Genomic DNA, 24,306 nt, shown 5'->3' on the forward strand with positions numbered 1-24,306 from the left:
TTCTTTTTTTTGGAAGAAGCCAAATTAGTGCCTACACCAACTAAGATGTAATAAAGTAGTACCATGTCATGTTGCTACTTATGATATAAGCATGTACTATATAAAGACACACACAAAGCTAGAGAAATACATTATTTCTGTAGCAAAGGAAATCACAGTATAAAGTACTTACTTTCCGCCCCAGTAGAGCTTTGTTGTAATGACCAGACTTGATCTCCTAAACAAACAAAGCAAATGAAATTTCAGTTTTGTTCAAAACAGATTCCTTAAGAAATACCATTGTAGTTCCTGTTTTTCCTAATGCAGTCTCACCTCCTACATTGCCAATTTAGACTATGCCTCTGAACAGAAAGTCATCTAAAAGATTTAGTGCAATTGCTAACGTTATGACCTCTACATGTTAAAGTTGTAGGGTTGTTATTGAATGCTCAGTCTAATTCTTTTCTTAAGAAAACATCTATAATATGAGAGATTTGAGAAAACAGAGATACCTTATCATCATGACAATATCTAAAAAACATGCTGAAGCAGCTACAGAATGTTCTCATTTATCATTGGCAATGAATTTGTGCATCATTTGACAATGCCCATGGAACCCCAGAATAAAACAATACTGTAGTATTGCTACAATTCAATATACATCATTCTTTCTTTTTTCAATTGTTCCATTTTTTTTCTTTTTATGTTCAATGTTATATAAAAGTAGTAGTAGTAATAGCAGGAAGTAGTAAGAAGCAGCAGCTGTAGCTAAAATTTCGTATGATTCTCTCATGAGATCTCTCAAGATCTTGGAAGTAAAACCACCTGAATCTCAAAAAATATAACAGTTCGGCTATTTGCTTGTATCAGGCACCTGAAAACATTTTTGATCTATATTATGTACTTTGGCTTTTTTCCTTCAAAAAGAGAGTGAGAAATTTCTTCCATTCTTCATCGTTTTTCTGAACTGTCATATGACTGACAATTCAGACTGCAATCTCTCTATAAAGCACAGAGCATGTTGGGCTTTCTAAAATTTAAAAATGTGAAAGAGATTAAGTGAATTCCACTTCCACCTTTGTTTCAATTTGGCAAGTGTTTCTACAGATTATTATTTTTTAATTCAGTAAAAACATACTGGTCTGGAAAAAACTACTCTGCGCAAATTGGCAGCAGAAAGAAGCAGATTTTTGATGGCCTGCACCTCCCTACCTGTAGTACTTTCAGACAGGCACTCTGGGAAGGATATATGTTGGCGCTGCATTTTCAAATAGTTGAACTGGGATGAAGTCAATGGGCTTTAAAAAGGTAAAGCTGAAGGGTACCATTCTTTTAAAAATCTGCTTGCCTAAAGGGGAAGCAAATTCTGACAGGTACCTACATCCATGTCCCTCAGGAAAAGTGAGAGAATGGGTTTAGCCCTTAAATATCCCTCCTTTTCCTTTGCCTGAAAAAATTGTAAGACTACTGTAGATAGAGTCATAAAACATTACGTGACTACATTTCTATAAACTGATAAGAATGCCTAGACACATGCATTAAATCAGAACAAACTCAATAAAATTGGGACCTGTATAAATCTAAATAGAAACTTGGAAAAGCTAAGCGGAACGTATCTTTTATAGTTATTTAAAGATATCTTCAAAACTTTGCCTAGCTCCATAAGGGCAAGGTATTGGAAGTATTCCAGCTTCTTAAGCAAACCGTCAATAGAGCAGTTGGTAGAAGTTGGTCTCTATGGTCTCTTACATAAATAGGAAACTCAGAATTAGCCAGGCAATAGGCTTGGATGTGAGATCAGGACTGCAAAGCCTTAGAAGCACAAGCTGGCAGAGTTCTCCGAGTCTGAATTATTCTCCATTCTACAGTTAACACAAAGAGCATATAAACAACAAAACATCCTACCTCCAGCCTTTCTTTTTGATAATGTTTCCCAAAATAATTTCAGCCCTGTAAAAATAAAAAAACATTTACAGATCATAAGTATTTTCAAAATTCGTTTGTCAGGCAACCTATGCCATTCATGTGTTTAATTATTCACAATATTTGAACAGGTGTCACTTCTTTTTTTGGGGGGGGAGCTGTATTGGTTGCCAATTTATTTCCAGGTGCGATTTAAGAAGCTGGTTATCACCTTTAAAGCCCTACATGACTTGGTGTGAGGCTGTTTAAAGGACCACTTTTCCCTAGTTAGCTCTACCTGGCTCAGTGGGAAGGCAGGACATGTGATTGTCATCTATTAAATAAATACATTTGGTGGGACCAAGAAAAAGGGCCTTCTCTACAGTGGCTCCCTCCTTGTGGAAGATCATTCCCCCAGAGATAAAATTGGTCTCCCCACCTTGTTATTTTTCTGAAAGACCCTCTAGGTATGGTTCTGTCAGCAGCTTTGGAGACCCTGGGTTGATATTGAGCTGATGAAGTGGCTTGTTTGATTGGATTTGTCACTGCTATGGGGGAAGGAGTGGGTTTTTGATTTTGGCTTTTTATTGCCGTATATTGCCCACAGTCACAGTGTGTGAGTTTGACAGCTATATAAATTTGTTTAATAAATAATATAAAAAAACATAAATCCTTATTTAATAATTTGTCATTTCATACAAAGGAAGTTTGAATAGATCATCCTTTCCCACACTTTGTAAAAATCTAATTAATAATTTTGATTTTGGCACAGGGCAGAAATGAAATAAACACTTAGCTGTACATGCAGCATAGAAGTTTTTCATCAATTATAACTTCCTAGTTCTATTAAGTTCACCAGGGTATTATGCTATGGTTTGAAGTTCTTCAGTTTGGAGACATGGAGGGAACAGAAAATTCTTTGGTTGCTGAATTGTATAAAAGGAGGAATGAAGAGGCTGCAAGCAAGGACAAAAAATTGATGCACATCTCAGCTTATGGCAGAGAAGCAATATAAATATAGACATTAAGACACATGGGAACCAATGTTTTATTTCCTCTCTCTCTATTTAACGGAATCATTTTGCTCTGTCTCCAAATGTCGCAACAGAGTTTGTGTCCATGGAGAGCAAAATGTCACAATTTTTACTCAGAAAATATCATCAAATCATCTGGCCACTAAAGCAAACCAGTCTGTGGTGCCTTGAATCACAACTGCAGGATATGGGATATTTTTTGTTGTGCTCAAACTGTTTTGTGAAATGTTAGCAGCTTTCCCCCCAGAAAATAGACTTCCAATATTCTTTTACCTTTAAGTAAGCATCTACATTTTAAAGTTCAAAGTCTTTTGTTTTTGGCTTTAATGGAGATATTGAGACCAGAGATTAGTATCTAGAGGAACCCAGGTTCAGAGTCAGTATTATGCAAGCCTTGCTGCATTTGAAATCCCTAAATAAATTCAGAACACATAGAGAATTGCAGAACTAAGATGTATGGGGAGATCCTGAGAACTGAGATAAATTCAGATAAACAGAACAAGTACATCAGATGGACGGCCTATGTCTCTGTGTATATGTTTTGTCTGTGTTTAGTGGCGTATGTGTTTTGTCTGTGTGTATGGGATGTGGTGGCTCAGTGGCTAAGACGCTGAGCTTGTTGAGAGAAAGGTCGGCAGTTCAGCGGTTCGAATCCCTAGTGCTGCGTAATGGGGTGAGCTCCCGTTATTTGTCCCAGCTTCTGCCAACCTAGCAGTTCAAAAGCACATAAAAAATGCAAGGAGAAAAATAGGGACCACCTTTGGTGGGAAGGTAACAGCGTTCTGTGCGCCTTTGGCATTTAGTCATGCCAGACACAGGACCACGGAGAAGTCTTCGGACAGCGCTGGCTCTTCAGCTTTGAAACGGAGATGAGCACCGCCCCCTAGAGTCGGGAATGACTAGCACATATGTGCGAGGGAAACCTTTACCTTTACTTTATGTAAAGAAACATGTATGAAAATGGGATAGGCATATGGACAGAATTCCCCAAGGCCACTGAGCTATTGCAGAAAACTCCTTTGCTTTATGATGGTGTCAACTAAGACAAAAGCTGTGCATGAGTTTGGCCTGGTTGTGATGCGTTCTTCCTGTTTCCTGAGTTCTGCCTGCTACCATAGTCCAGCTTTGGCAGGCATCTATCAACAGGCCTGGAGAGAATTTACAAATAAATGACTATTTTTTATTTTTGAGCTATTTTGTGAAACAATTTGGCTCAGGCAGTTTTCACTACTGTATTAGCAGAAAGGAATTACTGTAATCCTACTAAATTGGACGAGGTGAATCTCCTATCCCTCTCGTGTCATAAATGAAACAAATCCCTGGTTTTCCTATCAGAAGAACAGCTACAACAGTACATACATATACATGTATATACACAGTTATGTGAAATAGAGACAGGGAACTCCTCGCTAATTTTAACAAACACATTTCTTCTAGATGACATTATTTTCTCTTTTTTTAGTCCAAGAACATAGGAAGCTGATTTATACTAAACACAGGTAATCCTCAATTTATAACCATTAATTTAGCAGCTGTTCAAAGTTACAATGGCATGGAGAAAAGTGACTTACAGCCACCCATGACTATCACAATATCCCCACAGTCATGTGATCAAAATTTGGATGCTTGGCTACCAGTATGTATTCACATCGGTTGCAGCATCCCAGGGTCAGGTGATCGTCATTTGTGACCTTACCAACTGGCTTCTAATAAGCAAAGCCAATGGGAAAAGCCAGATGTGTGTAACAACTGCTGTGATCTGCTTAACAACTGTGGTAGAATGGGAATAAAGTCAGACATGTCTCTCTTAACAACTGCCTTGGTTAGCAATGGAAATGGAAATTATAGTTCCAACTGTGGTCATAAGTTGAGAGCTACCTGTAATTATTTTCATCCATCCATCTAACCCAATATGGTTGATACTGATAAACAGCAGATCTCCATGTTTTCAATCAGGTGTTTTCCCAGTCTAGTAGAGAGGCCTGCATTAAATATGGGATTATTTTTTTTTAAAAAAAAAGTGAATTAAAGTTTAGCCATTTATCTATATGGTGCCTACTTGCAAAACCATAATATTCAGTTTAGAAATAAGATCTACCTATGATGGAAGAATAAAAGCACAGATACGTACTTTCCAGCTGCATATACCTCTGCTGTGTCAAAGAGATTCACGCCACTTTCATATGCAATGGTCATTAGATGTTCAGCCACCTTTTGGGAATAGAGACATTTAATTAATCTTAGAAATATAAAAACTCTCTGTTCCCAATTGTCCAAATTTTGCAGGAATGACTCATTATGAAATAGTTTCAGAGCTTAATGCCAAATCTAGCTTAATTTTTAAATCATGGACTGAATTCAGGATGCAGGAAAGTAGATTGCCATTATTTCTTACCAATACTCCCATTTTTAGACTTGGGATCTTGTTCACACCAATTTCAAGTAGTTAAGTACATTAGTTTTCTAACTCAAGCTTGAAACTGCTCGTAATCACCTTCAATGCTTAAGCTTTATGTGATATACAATGTACATTGTAATAAATACTAATAGTTTACAATTAACTGTTTATCAAATCAGCTTTCTTGTGATATACATAACTTTTCAATCATGAAAATGTATGCTACAATATGTTCATTAGCATTAAGGAAATCATTAAAATCAATGTGAGTTGATTTCCCCTACATAAATGGGTATAACATTATAATCTAAAGCACTCTTGATATAAATCTTAGGGGTCATCAGAAGTAGGAAACCAATGTGTTCTACTATGTGATAGTGATAGATCATGTGTCTAAGAACAGTTGTGATTGAGAGTCAGGATTCCCTGATTCACATTTCATTCTCTCTGTAGCTTTGGTATCGTGGCTTCAGATATATGCACAACGCACAGAACAGCTCATATTAGGAGGCCCATTTGTCTAGATCAAAAAAAGATGTACATTATATTTTATCTGGAAATGACCCAGCAATATTGGTCTAAGCTTGGGTATGGCATGCAGGTTTCAGGAGCTGGGTGGTGGGAAACAAGCAAGGCCATTGGCAGTTTCAAGTAAGGGAAAAGAAGACTCTTGAGAAGATCAGGGAGGAGTGAACCAGATATCCTGTGCTTGAATTCAAGGGTGGTAGCTAAGAGGAGGTAATGGAAAAGGCTGCATATAGGCCATTAAGAAGACAAGGAGCAAGGGGAGATATACCAATCTTGTCAACTAGCCCTGTAAGATCCCTTTAGATTTTTTTTTTTTTTTTGGCCAAAACCCAGAACAAACTTGCTCGGCTTTAAAGCATATTCTTGCTATGAGTTCCATGTTACCTTCTTTGAAGACCAAGTTTGCCGAATTTGAACTAGGCTGCTATATTACCATAGATGAAATACAGTAGTGGCCAAAATTGTGGAAACTTTTTGGGAAAAGTGTATTTTCTAAAACTAGCTAATAACACCACATTTTTTGGGATTAGTACCATAAAACTGTATAAAGATAATTTAATCAAGAATGTAATGCAATAACTTTTATGAAGGATTTGCTGTTAGAATAGCAGTTACAGAATAAAGAAGAAAAGTGAAACATAGAAAAAAATGAAATATACAAAAAATATCACCATAGAAAAAATGAGATATACAAAAATTATCACATCAGTTAATACTTAGTTAGGTAACCTTTAGCATGAATTATGGCCTTACAATGTCTTCCCATGGAGTGAACCAAGTCTTTTAATTCTGCAGCTGTTATAATGTGAAACCAAGATTGAATGATTGCTTCTATTAACTGGGTTTTATTGCTAGGTCGCTTCTGACTAACAAATTTCTTTAGTCGGCTCCATAGATTTTCAATTGGGTTAAGGTCTGGGCCACTCTAGCAGTGGAATATGATTATCTTGAAACTCCAAAAAAAGGTGGTGTTATTAGCCATCAAACGTCAAAAATACACTTTTCCCAAAAGTTTCCACAATTTTGGCCACTACTGTAGTATCTATTCAGTGAAGAGAAATGAGATTTTTTTTGTTGTTATGATCATGCTTTGCCATATCCTGTTTCAATTTATTCAGATTTCCATGACATGGCTTTTAATTTTAATGAAAACATTAAAGTTATGTATTTATTTCTAGATTACTCAAGTTCTGTTTTCTATGTTGTCATTAAATGACACATCACTCACCTCATCTGAAACTTGACTTCCAAAGGTGACCCAAGTCCCTAGAAAGAAACAGATATTTATTAACATTTAGGACATTATTTTCATAAACAAAATATATTGTAATTAAGAAATTGTTCTCTATAGAATCTCCTGATGTTTGATTTGTTGAGGATCCATTATCTTACAAGAAAGTATTTCAATGATACTGAATTTTAACCAAGCTTCAACTAAGTAGGGATTCCTTCCTTTCGAACAGAAGACGAATGAAAATGCCTTGGGATTATGTGACTGTTTCCATACTAGTAGCATGGATAGCTCTGGGATCAAAGCCAGATTTGATAAGCCTCATTTGTGTTTGGGAGCTGAACTAATTTATTTCTAACTCTTCTTTAGTTTCTCAGAAACAGCAGTAAATTTGGCATTTTTCTCTGATGTGCTCCAATTTGGCATCCATTGTAAATGTTTTTTTCCCCCACTGGGGAGAATTCTTGTCACACACTGGTTTATGAATTCAAATGAACTATTACTCTTCCTTTTCCACCAATTCACCCATTCATTTCTGCAACTTCTCTTTCTTTGTATATATTGAAATGGAATTTTTCCCTTTCCCAATCCATCTGCTTTGGCAATCCTGAAACCAATCCCTGCTCACAGGACATGCTGACATGCCATCAATGCATCTTCACAACTTGCAAGAAGTTTGTAATGCAACAGCAGAAAAGTAGCCATGAAGCAGGGCCGGATTTTCCTATAGGCTAACTAGGCTTCAGCCTAGGGCCTCAAGATCAAGAGGGGCCTCAAGATCAAGAGGGGCCTACATTCAAATTGTTAGCAAAATTAAAATTACACTTTCACTATAGGTGAAAGGGCCTCATAAGTGGAAGAGCCTAGGGCCTCTTTTCATCTAAATCCGGCCCTGCCATGAAGCCTTTGGACATTTCAGTTTTACATTTTTTGTAGTTGATCTTCCCTTACGGCAATGGCTTTCTAAACAAACCACAAGAGAAGTGATCAGAAATAAAGACATTGGAAACATGTTTGTGCTAAAAAAAAACATGCTACTTTCTTATGTGTGGCAAGACAGTAAGGGAATTTTTGTTATTCTAAAGTCAGTAATAATTCAGGAAGTAGAATCTGATTATATGTGACATTCTTTGTATCTTTACCATTAGATTCAAATATTTATCATATTTCTCTTCTTTTTTACAATAGATAAATAAGGAATATAATCTATTTGCAATAAATTCCATGGAAAAAATGGAATTCTACAAATTTCATTTCCACAGAAGTGTTCATCTTTTAAATTAATAAACAAATAAAATGTCTATTTTTCTCAAAGTGAGACGCTAGCACAAGAAAACTAAGCCACTTCATCAGAATTAACTAAAAATATCCACATGTTTGAAGTACAGATCAACTTTTATATTGAATTTTTGTAGTTCTAAGCCAAGCATACAAATACAGCAAAATATGTAATACATTTACCATATAATTATAACTTTGTTTAACATGGTTCTAAAGAACATATTTATGATTTCTACAATTCAAGTTTGTGTAACCTGGAAGATGGCAACACATACACACATTACTTGCTCATTCCCACAGGTAAATTCTTCTGAATTGTCTTAATTGCTATTTCAAAAGGCAACTGGATTTCCTTTGTTTTTCCTTGAAGTTTCACCTCTCATCCATTCTTCAGTTCTGATGCTTCTTAGATGAGAAGAGAAACGTCTTCAAGGAAAAACCAAGAAAGTCCCGTTGCCTTTTGAAAAAGCACCTTTGGGACAACCATGATCTCGATGACTGAGAATCTCCATGGACTTCTTAATTGTGTTATTCAAGTATACTTGCAAGAGGGGTTGACCAATTCTTCAATTATTTCTTTCACAATAACTCTCCCTGTTCTAAGCAAATATGTATGTATGTATGTATGTATGTATGTATGTATGTATGTATGATGTATGTATGTGTATGTGTATGTATATGCATATGCATATGTATATGTATATACACTGCTCAAAAAAAAAGGGAACACTTAAACAACACAATGTAACTCCAAGTCAATCACACTTCTGTGAAATCAAACTGTCCACTTAGGTAGCAACACTGATTGACAATCAATTTCACATGCTGTTGTGCAAATGGAATAGACAACACGTGGAAAGCATAGGCAGTGAGCAAGACATCCCCAATAAAGGAGTGGTTCTGCAGGTGGTGACCACAGACCACTTCTCAGTTCCTATGCTTTCTGGCTGATGGTTTGGTCACTTTTGAATGCTGGCGGTGCTTGTCACTCTAGGGGTAGCATGAGACGGAGTCTACAACCCACACAAGTGGCTCAGGTAGTGCAGCTCATCCAGGATGGCACATCAATACGAGCTGTGGCAAGAAGGTTTGCTGTGTCTGTCAGCGTAGTGTCCAGAGCATGGAGGCGCTACCAGGAGACAGGCCAGTACATCTGGAGACGTGGAGAAGGCCATAGGAGGGCAACAACCCAACATCAGGACCACTACCTCTGCCTTTGTGCAAGGAGGGACAGGAGGAGCACTGCCAGAGCCCTGCAAAATGATCTCCAGCGGGCCACAAATGTGCATGCGGCTGCTCAAATGGTCAGAAACAGACTCCATGAGGGTGGTATGAGGGCCCGACGTCCACAGGTGGGGGTTGTGCTTACAGCCCAACACTGTGCAGGACGTTTGACATTTGCCAGAGAACACCAGGATTGGCAACTTTGCCACTGGTGCCCTGTGCTCTTCACAGATGTACGCAGGTTCACCCTGAGCACAGTGACAGACGTGACAGGGTCTGGAGACGCCGTGGATAAAGTTCTGCTGCCTGCAATATCCTCCAGCATGACCGGTTTGGCAGTGGGTCAGTAATGGCATGGGGTGGCATTTCTTTGGGGAGCCGCACAGCCCTCCATGTGCTCGCCAGAGGTAGCCTGACTGCCATTAGATACCGAGATGAGATCCTCAGACCCTTTGTGAGACCATATGCTGGTGCGGTTGGCCCTGGGTTCCTCCTAATGCATGACAATGCTAGACCTCATGTGACTGGAGTGTGTCAGCAGTTCCTGCAAGACGAAGGCATTGATGCTATGGACTGGCCCGCCCATTCCCCAGACCTGAATCCAATTGAGCACATCTGGAACATCATGTCTCGCTCCATTCACCAATGCCACGTTGCACCACAGACTGTCCAGGAGTTGGGGGATGCTTCAGTCCAGGTGGGGGAGGAGATCCTTCAGGAGACCATCCACCACCTCATCAGGAGCATGCCCAGGCATCGTATGGAGGTCATACAGGCACATGGAGGCCACATACACTACTGAGCCTCATTTTGATTTGTTTTAAGGACATTACATCAAAGTTGGATCAACCTGTAGTGTTTTTTTCCACTTTAATTTTGAGTATAACTCCAAATCCAGACCTCCATGGGTTGATAAATTTGATTTCCATTGATAATTTTTGTGTAATTTTGTTGTCAGCACATTCAACTATGTAATGAACAAAGTATTTACTACGAATATTTCATTCATTCAGATCTAGGATGTCTTAGTTTTGTGTTCCCTTTATGTATATTGGTTGTTGGAAGAAATCATTAGGGCAGAGAACCGGTTGTTAAATTACCTGAATATTATATATATTATAATATTATATATATATATAATCTGCCATTGAGGAAAAAAAATCCCTTCTCTTATTTAATATACAGCGATAACAAACATTAGACCTTGCCGATCAGTAAAAACTGAAGTAGCCTTTGTTTCTGTTCTCACCAGCAAGCTTTACAGATTGTGATATGGAAAGCAGAGTGCTGAAGTGTGAAAAATTGAATTAAAACATCACCCTTTGCACATTGTTACCTAGTTACCATGTCACTTTGATTCAGTCACAGTTACAAGGCAACCTCAAAGATGCCAAATTCAGTGTATGCATGCTCTAATATATAAGCTTTTCAGGGCCTGAACTAAGGAAATCATGAGAGAAATTTTATAAAGCACCATCTCTCAAGAGTACTGTAATGAGTAATCTAATATCATTTTCCTGGCCCAGAAGACTCTCAAAATTCCACATTACCGGTAGCTCTCAACTTATAACTACAATTGAGCCCAAAATTTTTATTGCTAAGTGAGACAGTTGGTAGGTGAATTTTGCTCCATTTTACAACCTTTCTTGTTATTAAGTGACAACTGCAGCACTTAAGTTAGTAACACAGTTGTTAAGTAGATCTGGCTTCCTCATTGACTTTGCTTGTCAGAAGATCACACTGTCATAAATATGAACCAAATGTCGAGCATCTGAATTTCAATCATGTGACCCTGGGGATGCTGCAATGGTCACAAGTTTGAAAAACAGACATGTCACTTTTTTTTTCAGTGCCATTGCAACTTCAAACAGTCACTAAAAGAATGTTGTAAGTCAAGGACTGGCTGTAGTCCATTGGTCCCAAAATGTATTTATATACCACTTTTATAAAATATATTAATAGACCAATATATAATCAGGATAAGATTATGGAGATAATTAATGGAGTTAATTTAGAAAACAATATAATCCATAGAGTTGATTAAAATAGTGTGGTAAATAAATTAATATCTCTTTCTTCCGTGGTTCTGAGGTCAACTTATTTTCCAAAGCACCAGAGGGCAGGATAAGAAATAATGGATGGAAACTATTCAAGGAGAGAAGCAACCTAGAATTCAGGATAAACTTCCTAACAGTGATGACAATTAACAAGTGGAACAGCTTGCCCTCAGAAGTTATGGGTGCTTCATCACTGGACAGAGACTGGACAGCCACCTGTCTGAAATGGTATAGGACTGTGATAGCTAACCTTTTTGCCATCGTGTGCCAAAAGTGGGGGGAGTGCGGGGGGGGCCCGCTTGCGCACATGCCCACACCCATAATTCTGTGCTCCGCATATGTGCACTGACCCCCCACGCATGCGTGCACGACCCCCCACGTTCCCCCACTTTTGCCATGTGATGGCAAGGTAGGCCTGCTTTTCGCTCTCCCTAGGCTCCAGAGCCTTTCTAGGAGGCTGGGGAGGGCGAAAATGGCTGTCCCCACACACCCCGGAGGCCCTCCGGAGGCTGGAAACAGCCTTTTTCCTGACTTCCGGTGGGCCCAAAAGGCCCGAAAATTAGCTGGCCAGAGTGCATATGCACACCGGAGCTGAGCTCGCGTGCCCACCGATATGGCTCCGCGTGCCACCTGTGGCACGCGTGCCATATGTTCGCCTTAACGGGTATAGGGTCTCCTGCTTGAACAGGGGGCTCGACTAGAAGACCTCTAAGGTCCCTTCCAGCTCTACTCTGATTGACTGGTTTTTGTGGAATAGAATAATATAATGTATCAACTGAAATTCTGAAAGATTTCTATCATCTCTGAAAACTTTTAATTTGAAATGTTGTTTCAAAGCTTAACCACAAGGGGACAAAGTAATTACTATTCTGCTTGTGTTTCCCACAAGATTTGTTTTTGCATTTGAAATGAAGATATGAATTTTAACATTTATTTCTTCCAGTGACTGTGGCACCTCCAGATATATTGGGACAGGGTTTGAGAGAAATTTCAGACTATGGTCATACTGCTTATCTGAGGTTGGCTGAAGAAAAGAACACCAAAGATGGACAAATGGAAATGTTTGTCCAGTATTGCATATTTTCAGCTATAGTTAATTCCGATCCATATTCACATTCATTTATGGATATGTAAATTTCTATGGATTATTGTGCACAAAATCATTTGTGGATACATTGCATTCAATTTATGCTAATATACACTTTTTTTTTTTGCAAATTCATTTCCCTAATAGTTTTCTAAAACATTTTTATGCATATTTTTATGGGTAAAGTTTATTGCAGAATGTAAAAAGTAAAAACCTGAAGCTAATTACATTCTAACAGACATACAAATTCAGCAAGCAAAATAGCATGGCATTATTAGGGTGAATTAAAGAAATTCTGCGCTATTCTGCAGAAGAAAATGAAAAAAAACTGGAGAGGTGGTAAGAGTGATTGACAGAGCAAATGTAAAAAGAAATTACCACACAGGAATGAAGTAATATTAATAATGGTAGTTAAAATATGCACAATGCATAATTTTTCCAGCTCTAAAATATGCTTTCACAAATTCTTTAATTCTCTATGAAAGCTCTTACAATTCTTCTTTAAAGACAACTTTTTTCAATCATTTTCATGTTTATTTCTATAATAACATATTAGCAAAGGAAAAAGATAAATCTTAAACCAATTCAAAAGCAATTTAAGAAAAATGGTTATGAACAAGACTTTAAAGTATTTAAGTATAGAGGCAGAGGTAGAGTACAAATGCTTTTATCCATAAGTTAGAATATGAAAATCCAGAGCATAAAAAGTGAGCATACTAGTTGATTGCTTCAACTAGCTATTATAAAAGGGACTCTCAAGACAAAATCAATCAATAATATTTTTGAAACAGGTGATTCTGAAGCAATATTATAGCCACAAGATGAACAACTTGCTTCACAGTCATCATCACTGTATACAAATTGATAGCTGGGAGATTCAATTTACTTGATTTAGGAATCACACGACTCCAAATGACTCAGGCGGTTTTTGGGGTCTATCTTTATGATAGGCTGGCCTTAATTTGCAATGGCATAAATGAAACTTAATACTTATAGCCTGGGAGTGAGTAAACTAAAGTTATACTGTATAATATAATAAAAGCCTGGGGAGACAGCCACCTCTGGGGCACATAGCTTAATGACTTGTACATTGTAATTAAAATTATGTTTTGGGTCATTATGTGCATTGTTTTTAATGTCAGCCATACTAAATGTTCTCTCCTCAGACAAGCATCTGCACTCTGCACAGATTTATGTATGATACAATGTTTATTATAAAATATAGTAATCATATTATGCACACACAGATACATGCACACATCTATCTATCTATCTATCTATCTATCTATCTATCTATCTATCTATCTATCTCATTTAATAATTGCAACTGCTAGTAAAATATCACCAAAATTGTAGGATTGGGTCACCTTACAAGGCATAATATTCAATTGTTTTGGAACCGTAAGCCGCCCACGGTCACTGCTTGAGATGGGTGACTAGAGAAATTGAATAGATAAATAAATAGGTCTCCCTTCTAGACTCTTCTACTGATATTTTCTGAGATTAAGAAATTCTGCCCCATCAGATCTCCAAAAAAGGTACAATGCAGACTGGAAAAGAATAGACAAGGGGAAGTTTGAATCGGATCCCTTCCAGTTCCGTTCCATGCCTCTGATCCAGAGGAAACTTGAAGCAACTAAGATGGATGGATGGATAACTGAAATGTTGGTTGATAGCAGAGCTTGGGATATGGGCAATACTTCACCATGAATTGCTATTTTCCGCTAGGACTGCACTGTAATATGTCTTGAAGAAATCTTCTTTCTCATAGATTTGTTAATCTAGATCACAATGCCTACATATAAATAATTTTCTAACAAAATATACATTTTAAAATAAATTTATTCCTGAAATAGTCATGTTATAGACCTAAAATAAAAATTATGCATTTTTTGTAAATTGGGGACAGTATTGCAAAATCCAAATAAATGAGGAATAAATGTAAATGTGTAAATTGTATTCAAGGATTCATGGATCTGATTAGTTTAGTCTGACATACTCAATTCTCAAATATCCTTACTGTTATAAATCTAATTGCAAATCCACTATATGTTCCCAAAAGCTGAATGACAATTTCAAAAAAGAAAGAGAAATAAAAAAAATGTAAGCAAAACCCTATGCTCAACCATGTAGACACAAACTATTCCCTTTTTCTTTTGATGATTTCAGCAGATTTCCAAAGGTGCTTTTTTCAAGAGGCAACTGGACTTATTTTGTTTTTCCTTGAAGACATTTAGCTTCTCATCCATATATTCCCCTCAGTCATTTGATCATTAGCACTCTCCCTGAGAGTCACTGAGGCACTTGTGTGCTCTCAGGGTCCTCCAAGTGGCCTCAACGGCTCTTAAAAAGAGTGCAAGGAATACAAATTCTTCCTTTCTCCATCATTCATTCAGAATTGAAGAAGCACCTTGGACAAGAAGCAAAACATCTTCAAGGAAAAACAATGAAAGTCCAGTTGCCCCTTGAAAAAAGCACTTTTGGGATAACCATGACCTGGTTGACTGAGAATCTCCATAGATTTCAGCAGAAACCATAACATTGATCAAAATGCTGGACATGACGGCTGTACTATTTTTTTTTTTAAAGGCTGCACTTCATTCCCTCCCCGTGTTCAGCATATTCTTAAAGTCTTAACTTCTCAAAGTGCATGACTCAGAATCTGGGGGTGGGCAACAATGTACTGAGCTAGTTAATCCATAATTAATGGATTAAGCATTGCTTCCTTAGAGCAGCACATAGCATAGTATAGCCTTTATTGTCATTGTACATAATAGATACAATAAAATTGGTTTAGCGTCTCTTGTGCAATCCATAACAGAAAATACAAAACAACATAAATAGTATAGAGAATAATCCCTATACAGGTAATTGGGGGGAAAAGACTAGTCATATGTTTCCGTATGGGCGTGGAATGATTGTGATTGTATTTAAGTGTCTGACAGCCCATGGGTAGAAACTGTTTTTAAACCTGTTTGTCCAGCTGGCTATGCTCTGATGTCTTCTGCCCGATGGTAGAAGCTAAAAGAGACACTGGAGAGGGTGTGAATCATCCCTTAGTATCTTCCTTACTCTGCTGAACCAGCGAGACCTGGCGATGTCATCTAATGGTGTTAGAGGGCAAACAATGTTTTCTTGTGCCAAATTGATCACTTCCTGTAGTGCCTTCCTGTCCGCAGCTGTTAGACCAGCATACCATACTGTTATACAGTATGTGAGGACACTTTCTATTGTAGACGGATAGAAATATAGCAAACAGTTCCCAAATAAAAATGTTTTGAAGCTTGCTGTTAAATATGTTGTTACTGAAACATTTTGGACTTAGTTACCACTATAAACATTAAACGCTTCCAATTGATTACCAGCTGAAAAGAATGAAAAAGCCTATTAAATTTCTCACTCAAAGAGCTGTCAGAGGAAGATCATATGTACATTTCTCCTTGATGAGCCACTCTTGCAGTATTTACAAGGGGATTCTTAGCATCCAGGGCCACCCAGGCAAGTATTTATAATAACTTTGTGGGCAAGCAGCCATTCATTTTATTTCCAAAGTTAGGATTATACAAAAGAAATGCCTATTTTGGGCTATGTGAATGAAATGTATTTTATAAAAACAAAACATTAAAAGATGGAACTGTATTATTACCTACCAAGGTGGACTTTTTGTAAAGGTAGCAAAAAGTACAAATAATTATTTCCTATATAATGAACCACTGCCGATATCGTGGTAATGACTCAATATGTCAAACATATTGAAAAAGACAACAAACTGCAAATAAAAATATTTACTAAACTTTAACGATTATGTATATGCATAGAAAACCAAGATTCCCAGTAAGCCATCTTCAAAATAAGAGCCTTGGTGGCACAGCAGACTAAAGCACTGTTAAGTAACATCAGCTGCCTGCAATTACTGCAAGTTCAAATCTCACCAGACTCAAGGTTGACTCAGCCTTCCATCCTTTCGAGGTAGGTAAAATGAGGACCCCGTTTGTGGGGGCAATAAGCTGACTTTGTATAAAATAGAACAGCGCTTGGGGGGGCCAAAAAGCCCTACTAAGCAGGTATATACAAAAGTATGAAGGCTATTGCTTAATGCATTGTAAGCCACCCTGAGTCTTCAGAAAAGGGCGGCATATACATCGAACCAATAAATAAATAAATAAATAGATAAATAAATAAATAAATAAATAAATAAATAAATAAATAAATCTTCAGCTAATAATTCTTGATTTTCAGAACTGACATGATACATCAGCTTTAGTCTTATTTTAAATATTTCCAACAAAGACAAAAATTTAAGATATGCCATCAAAATCCTTGTAAAACAGGCTTTCCCAAACTAAATTTCTCCTCACATATAGGACTTCAACTCTAAGAATTCCCAGGCAGCACAATCCTTGGTAATGTTGATTAGGAATTCTAGTAAGCTTAAGGAATTTGAGATGTAACAAAGCATATAAAAATTAAATATAGTAAAAATATGCAAATCATATAAGTCATATCCATAGATAGTAGAGTCATTCATTCATGAAAAGTCATCTGTCAAGAAACCAATATATACTGTATATATAATCCATGGGCTGCAGTAAATTTGATTCAAGTGATTGAAGCTGGTGCAGACTCAGAAAGGCATGCTAGGTGAAACAAGAAAATAATTTGAATGCTAGAAATCTGGGTGCCTAGAGTAATAATTAGCCAAAGGCAGAAGAGAGGAATTGGCAATGTAGATATTGAAGGGATGAATAGCTTTCAGCTTTTTAAAATCAATTCTCAACAGTAAAGGAACCAGCAGTTAGGCAATACACTGCACATTAGTTCAGTAGAATAATAAAAACCTTAGAAAAAGTATTTGCTGGTGTGTCTATAATGATACAGGCAATGGTTTTCCTTGTGAGATTTTAATGTATAATGGTTTCTCTGGAACAGTGAGTACAATACAGAAAAGGTCTGTATGCCTGTGAAAGAAAAGTATTTGTGTTGATGAAGAAGAGTGAAAACCATCTATATCATTTTTGTGTTAGAGAGCAAAGAATGATTATTAGGCATTTGCAGTGCACCACTTGTTATTGAGATGTGGCCATTAGCAGCAAAGATAGGGAGCTCTTCATAACGTTGCTAGAAACAAAAGATTGCTAGGCTGGCCAGGAAGGGACATCAATCGCAACAATAGTTTATTATAGGTTTGGTGAGCATATATCTAACGTTACTATTTTAATTTTATTTATTTAACAAATGTAAAGTACTCTGGACAGCAAACAAAATAAAAACATAGTGCAATTATAAATATCCATTAAAATAGGGGGAAAAACCCAACCCAAATTAAGGCACCAACAAAATCTTGCATCCTTAGATAAACACAGCCCCATCAGTATTCTGGCCTCAGTGACTGAGGGGAAAGCCACTACTTCCTGAAGGCCAATCTGATCAGGGTCATCTATATTGCTAGGGCAGGTTTTTACATCTGTCCCTAGATGAAGGGGGCCCTAAAATTCAATCTTGAGTTTTATCTCAAGAGTTTTATCTTTGAGTTTTGACTGTGCGCAGTCACTCATGCCCTCGTCACCTCTCGCCTTGACTACTGCAACGCTCTCTACATGGGGTTCCCCTTGAAGAGCACCCGGAGGCTCCAACTGGTCCAGAATGCAGCAGCGCGGGTAGTGACGGGAGCAGCATGGCGCTCCCATGTAACACCGCTCCTGCGCGAGCTGCACTGGCTCCCGGTGGTCTTCCGGGTGCGCTTCAAGGTGCTGGTTATCACCTTTAAAGCGCTCCATGGCATCGGGCCTAGCTATCTTCGAGACCGCCTGCTGCTACCGATGACCTCCCATCGTCCCGTGCGCTCCCACAGAGAGGGCCTCCTCAGGGTGCCATCAGCCAATCAATGTAGGCTGGTGACCCCCAGGGGGAGGGCCTTCTTTGTGGGGGCACCTACCCTCTGGAATCAGTTGCCCCCAGAGATAAGGAGAATCCAAGATCTTAGTGCCTTCCGCCATGCCCTTAAAACCCACTTTTTCCAGCAAACTGGGCTGGATTAAGAAGAAATTGTAAATGTTTTAATTGGTTTGTATTTTTAATTTTGGGCCAAATTTATATATATTTTAATTGTTTTTTAATATTTGTATTTTATGTTTTTTAATTCTGGCTGTACACCGCCCTGAGTCCTCAGGGAGAAGGGCGATATATAAATTTAAAATAAATTAAATTAAATTAAATTAAATTATAAGTCTTAATCTTTACAAATTTCTATTTCTATAGGTTATTAAACCATGGTTTTTTTTCTATTTGTTTTTTTTTTAAATTTGATTTATATGCCGCCCTTCTCCGGAGACTCAGGGCGGCTTACAATGTGCTAAGCAATAGCCTTCATCCTTTTGTATATTTATACAAAGTCAGCTTATTGCCCCCACAACTGGGTCCTCAATTTACCTACCTTAGAAAGGATGGAAGGCTGAGTCAACCTTGAGCCTGGCAAGATTCGAACCTGCAGTAATTGCAGGCAGCTGGTCTTAATAACAGGGTGCTTTAGACCACTGTACTACCAAGGCTCTACCCAGTAATTTGTTAACTTAGTAATGAATCTTCCCTCTCTCTGTCAAGGCCATCTTCTCTTCTCTCTAAAACATGCAATTCCAGATTTAAATCAAAGTTCCTATCTTAATAGAAGTCAATCAGTTTTACGCAAGATTGCTTTGGACAACTTTTGCCTTCATTTAATAACTAAGTAATAAAGAGAAATGTTTCATTATATTGGTCGCACACACTATTTACTGCATGAGTATTCAAAATTAAACAAGAGGAATTATTCTTAACACCAAAATGGATATTGTTTTTAAAACCAGACTGTCCCATAGATTAGGAGACTTATATGCATATCTATTACTCAATATTTCAGTTTTAGAGTTTTCGGGAATAAACTGTACTCTAAGGGACATCTTTAGGAAGTCACATTTATTTTTATTTTTTTATATTTTATTTTGATTTATATGCCGCCCTTCTCTGGAGACTCAGGACGGCTTACAAGGCATTAAGCAATAGCCTTCATACTTTTGTATATTTTATACAAAGTCAGCTTATTGCCCCCACAAACTGGGTCCTCATTTTACCTACCTTAGAAATGATGGAAGGCTGAGTCAACCTTGAGCCTGGTGAGAATTGAACTCGCAGTAATTGCAGGCAGCTGGAAGCTAAATACTACCTTTAACAGTAGCATTAGTCTGCTGCGCCAGTCAGGCTCACATTAACATGTAGGAATTTTTCCTTAAGCAAAATTAAGGTAAAATGGGCCAAGATTTACTGGTAGGTGGTAAATACCTGAAGCTTCTGTGTTAGGAATTAAGAATTTCTCCTGTAATTTATAAGTCCGCAGTAAGAATAGTGACTACCACTTATTCTAAGTTGACTTAATAGCTAGAAAGTCATTTACAAATAATTTATGAACAAAGAAGTTCCAATAATAATTCAGTGGACTGACTCACTCTGATCAAAACTATGTGATAAATTTCCTCAAGATAAATCTGATTTCAGGCTCTATAAAGCTTTGGGAACTGTCAGATTTGATTATTACATTTTGCTGTCATCTATGGATTCCACAGCACTGAAGTGCTTATGTCTCATAGCAACACAGTAAGATGCGCAAGCCGTGCCAGATTCCTCATCACCAGAGAAGGTTTGCATAAACAGCCCCACATTTTAGAAGTAAGAGTTTCAAAGTGGTCTTTAATTTAAATGCAGTAAGTAAACATTACAGATACATTTCTGATTAACACATGCATAGATCTTTATCTTAGAAGCTACTGTATGTAAAAGATAAAAAATGATGAAAATGCCCTCAAGTGAAGCTCAAACTACTAGTGACAACATAGACAAATTTATGTAGTTTTCTCAGTAATTCTAGGAAACAAACAGTGATGAAATCATCTGAAGTCAAAGCTTGAGTTGAAAGAGAATTTATTCCCATGATATCATTCATCCCAGGGTATGTTACAATAAAAATGAGAATATAACAATAAAGTATGTTCAACTGAATATAAATGCGGAAGATTATATTAGCTGACAGAAGAGGGGGATGAACAAAGAAAACATCTGAATTTGCTCTGCCTGGAGTCTTGTTTCTCACACTGGCTCCTCAATTCCTAACTATGAAGAATGCATTCTTCATTCATTCATCCATTCATCCATCCATTCATTCTCTTATTCTCATATTTATATACCATAGCTACTCATCTCAAAATTGTGACTCCAGGATTCCAATCAATTTTATTATGTTACATTCATGCTCTCACACAAGGTAACTGGGTTGGCCACATTTATGCTAGGTGCTCTCTGGGTGCTCTATTTCCTTGCAGATGTTTCATTACCCAACTAAGTAACTCAGGGGTGAAATGTAAAATTTGTTACTACCGGTTCTGTGGGCGTGGCTTGGTGGGTGGGGGGGAATGTGACTGGGTAGGCGTAGCCAACTTTTTTTTTTTTTTTTACTTTTAAAAGCATTTTTTCTACAACCTCTTCGGCCAAAGAGGTTGTAGAAAAAATGCTTTTAAAAGTAAAAAAAAAAAAAAGCCTCTGATGATTGCGCGGCTCAGCCGGGCATGGGGGAGGGGGCACAAGGATTTTTGCTACCGGTTCTCCGAACCCCCCGCCGCCATCGCTACCGGATCAGGCGATCTGGTCCGAACCAGGAGCATTTCACCCCTGAAGTAACTGCATCACTGCTAGTGAGCATGGGGCTTGCCCCCTGTTTATATACAGAGCTTGTCCTGTCAGTTTTGGTTAGGGTGTGGCTTTGGCGTGTATGGTTTTCTTCTTGGTAATTCTTTTTTTTTGGGGGGGGGGGATATGGTTTTTTGTTTGATTATTTGTCTGATATTAATCCCTGTTTATCTTGGTGTAGGCTGTTAAAAAGGATGTATTCTGATCTTGTTTCCTGCTTATTTTTTTTGTTGTCTTTTTTGAATGATGTGTAAATGTAGTTTATGTCTGTCTGTTGATGGCTGATTTACCTGAATACCCAGTTTCTAAGAATCCCCTAGTGTTTTTGGCCTAGGAGGCTTATGGTTTCCCAGTTAAAAATATGGTTGAGTCTGTCCATGTGTTATGAGATTTAAGAGTTTTCACTGAGTCTTCAGATTGCTAGATGGTCTTCATAAATATACTCTGTTAGTCCTCTGCCTTTCTGTCCTACATCATGACTGGTATAATCCTTAGATTATAAAGTATGTTGCAGATGATTCCTTTTTAGGCTACTGGATCTTTTGGTTTACTTAAGATGTTTGGAGGCTTTAGTTTAGGCGTATCAAACTCAAGGCTTCAAAAGGCTTTGAGCCAAACTCAAAAGGTGCTTAGATCTGGCTCGCCAGGCCAACCTGGAAACAGTGGAAGACTGGCCTGTGGTGCCTCTGCCAGTGAAAATGGGGCTCAGGATGGCTGCACGTGCCCCTCTCTCCAAACTCCATTTTCATTGGCAAAGGGTTGAAGGAGGCCGTTGCAGCCGAAAAGGGAGCTTGGGAGTGTGTTTTTGCTGGCATAACACTTGGGCCACCACAGGCACTCCCGACACAAGTGACGTCGATCTTGCCACGCCTACCTGGTCACGCCCCCCTGCCCCCCCCAAGGTCAAACACAACCCTGATGCGGCCCTCAATGAAATAGAGTTTGATACCCCTGCTTTAGTTGATATTATGGCTGTGGGGAGAAAATATGTTTGTCCTACATTGATAACACTGCTACAATGTGAAATTTAATTTTAAAACTATTTTCTCAGTATGTTACTTTGAACTGATCAAAGAATAAACCACAGCCTAGCACTTCCAACATTTATTGGGAGTAAAACTTTTAGAATGCCTAGTTAAGTATAGTCAAGCCACTATGGTCCCAACCTATTTTGAAAGTGCTACACCAGGAAAGGCTGGAATAGGCTTTCTTCCTCTCCAAATCCTTCATAACTTGTTTTCTCACAAGTAAGATTTGAATCTATAAGTAATATGATTGCTTTTCAAATTATTCCTATTTTCATTTGTGAGAAAGTACATTTATTAAGAATTTCTTAACATTATGATAATTGCAGGGCAAATCATATATTCAATGCATTATAATACTGCATGGCAAGTATTGAATCTGGAAATAAATGAAGATGATGGTTCTAAAAAAAAACAAAAAACAAGCATATGAACCACTTAGGAACATCTCCCTTTAGGAGACAATTTCTGTCTATAGAACAGTTTTGTAGAAGTATGAATCTGACTTCATGTCAGATGAAGCATTCTGCATGCACACAAATCAAATTAAATATCGAACATATATGTGTCTGACTTTTTGTTATCTAGCCAGACACTCCTTGAAACACATTTATCCATTCAATTTATTTTGCCTTTTTACTTGAATGGCATTCATGTGATGAATTAGTGCCTGTCTTTCCCAAATCAATATACAGTAGGTGCAGGGGTGAAATCTACTTACCATCCTTACTGGTTCGGAAGCACATGCGCCTCCCGCGCACCCTCACTTTGCTTGCGTCACGTAAAACATTACTTCCTGGTTAAAACCAGGAAGTAATGACACCCGAGCGGCAATCATTACTGGATCGCCAAACCACAGAGAAAAATTGCTATCAGATCAGGCGATCTGGTCCGATCCGGGAGCATTTCACCCCTGAGTAGGTGGCTCAGGAATAATGAAAATTATAGTCCAACCTATGGAGAAGCCAGCAGGCTGCATCTAAGCTATAAATGGTCAAGCTGCCTAGCTCCCAACATAGGGAAATGGGTGAAATCTTTTCATTGGAGACGATAAAAGTACAATAAATAGTTAACAACTGATCTTACTACTATGACACCAAGAAACACAAACACAGTGTACATGCTTATAGGATAATACTATCACGAGTCTATTTTGATTGTCTAACAGGGAAATGCAACGCCACTATGATTTTGTACAGAAATAATTGTCACAGTATTTTATGGCATTAACATCAACAAAGTTATGCAAATTAACCAGTTTTTCCAACAAATATACACAAAGACATTCTGAAACATAACATACTCACCCAATCCCAAACAAGAAACTCTTAATCCAGATTTCCCAAGGTTTCTAGAATTAAAATAAGAGTATAATTAGCATCAAACAGCAAATCTATCCAGCAAAAACCTGTTATCTCAACTTGTTACCTACCATATTTCAATTATATGCAAATGATAGTCTGTGCTAATCATGTGTATCCAAATTTAGAGCCCCGTGCCTGTACCTATTCTGAAGTTTCCCAATGCACACATCCAGATGTATAAACAACAGCAGATGAGGGGGGGCAACACAATATTTAGACTTATCATATCTCATTCTCTGAAAAGGTGGTTCACATTCATTCTGGCAAGGAAGTATTTTTCATGTATTATTTACTTATGAAATATATTTCTCTTGCCTATTAACAGTCTTCTCTGAGCAACTTATAAGCAAATGAATATACAATCAATACTTTATGTGAAGCTAAAGTATTGATTGTATTGGAGCCATGGTATAGTTTGTTTGGAGCCATGGTGGCGCAGTGGTTAGAATGCAGTATTGCAGGCTAACTCACTGTCACTGCCATG

At 37.8% G+C, this 24,306-nt stretch overlaps 1 protein-coding gene across 3 annotated transcripts in view; it reads right to left on the reverse strand.

The window, feature by feature from the left end:
• KCNAB1 (potassium voltage-gated channel subfamily A regulatory beta subunit 1) overlaps positions 1-24,306 on the reverse strand; it is a 176,997-nt gene that overhangs the window by 45,883 nt on the left and 106,808 nt on the right. For all 3 annotated transcript variants that reach the window (XM_070946576.1, XM_070946575.1, XM_070946574.1), the window contains exons 2-6: positions 23,766-23,809; positions 7,070-7,107; positions 5,047-5,126; positions 1,885-1,929; positions 173-217 (exon numbers count right to left, since the gene is read on the reverse strand). In XM_070946576.1, the coding sequence (XP_070802677.1) occupies positions 173-217; positions 1,885-1,929; positions 5,047-5,126; positions 7,070-7,107; positions 23,766-23,809 (252 nt within the window). The remainder of the gene's footprint in view (positions 1-172; positions 218-1,884; positions 1,930-5,046; positions 5,127-7,069; positions 7,108-23,765; positions 23,810-24,306) is intronic.

This window comes from Pituophis catenifer, unplaced genomic scaffold (genome assembly GCF_029215685.1).
Source record: "Pituophis catenifer annectens isolate HBS135680 unplaced genomic scaffold, rPitCat1.0.hap2 SCAF_6, whole genome shotgun sequence".
Classification (NCBI taxonomy): Eukaryota; Metazoa; Chordata; class Lepidosauria; order Squamata; family Colubridae; genus Pituophis; species Pituophis catenifer.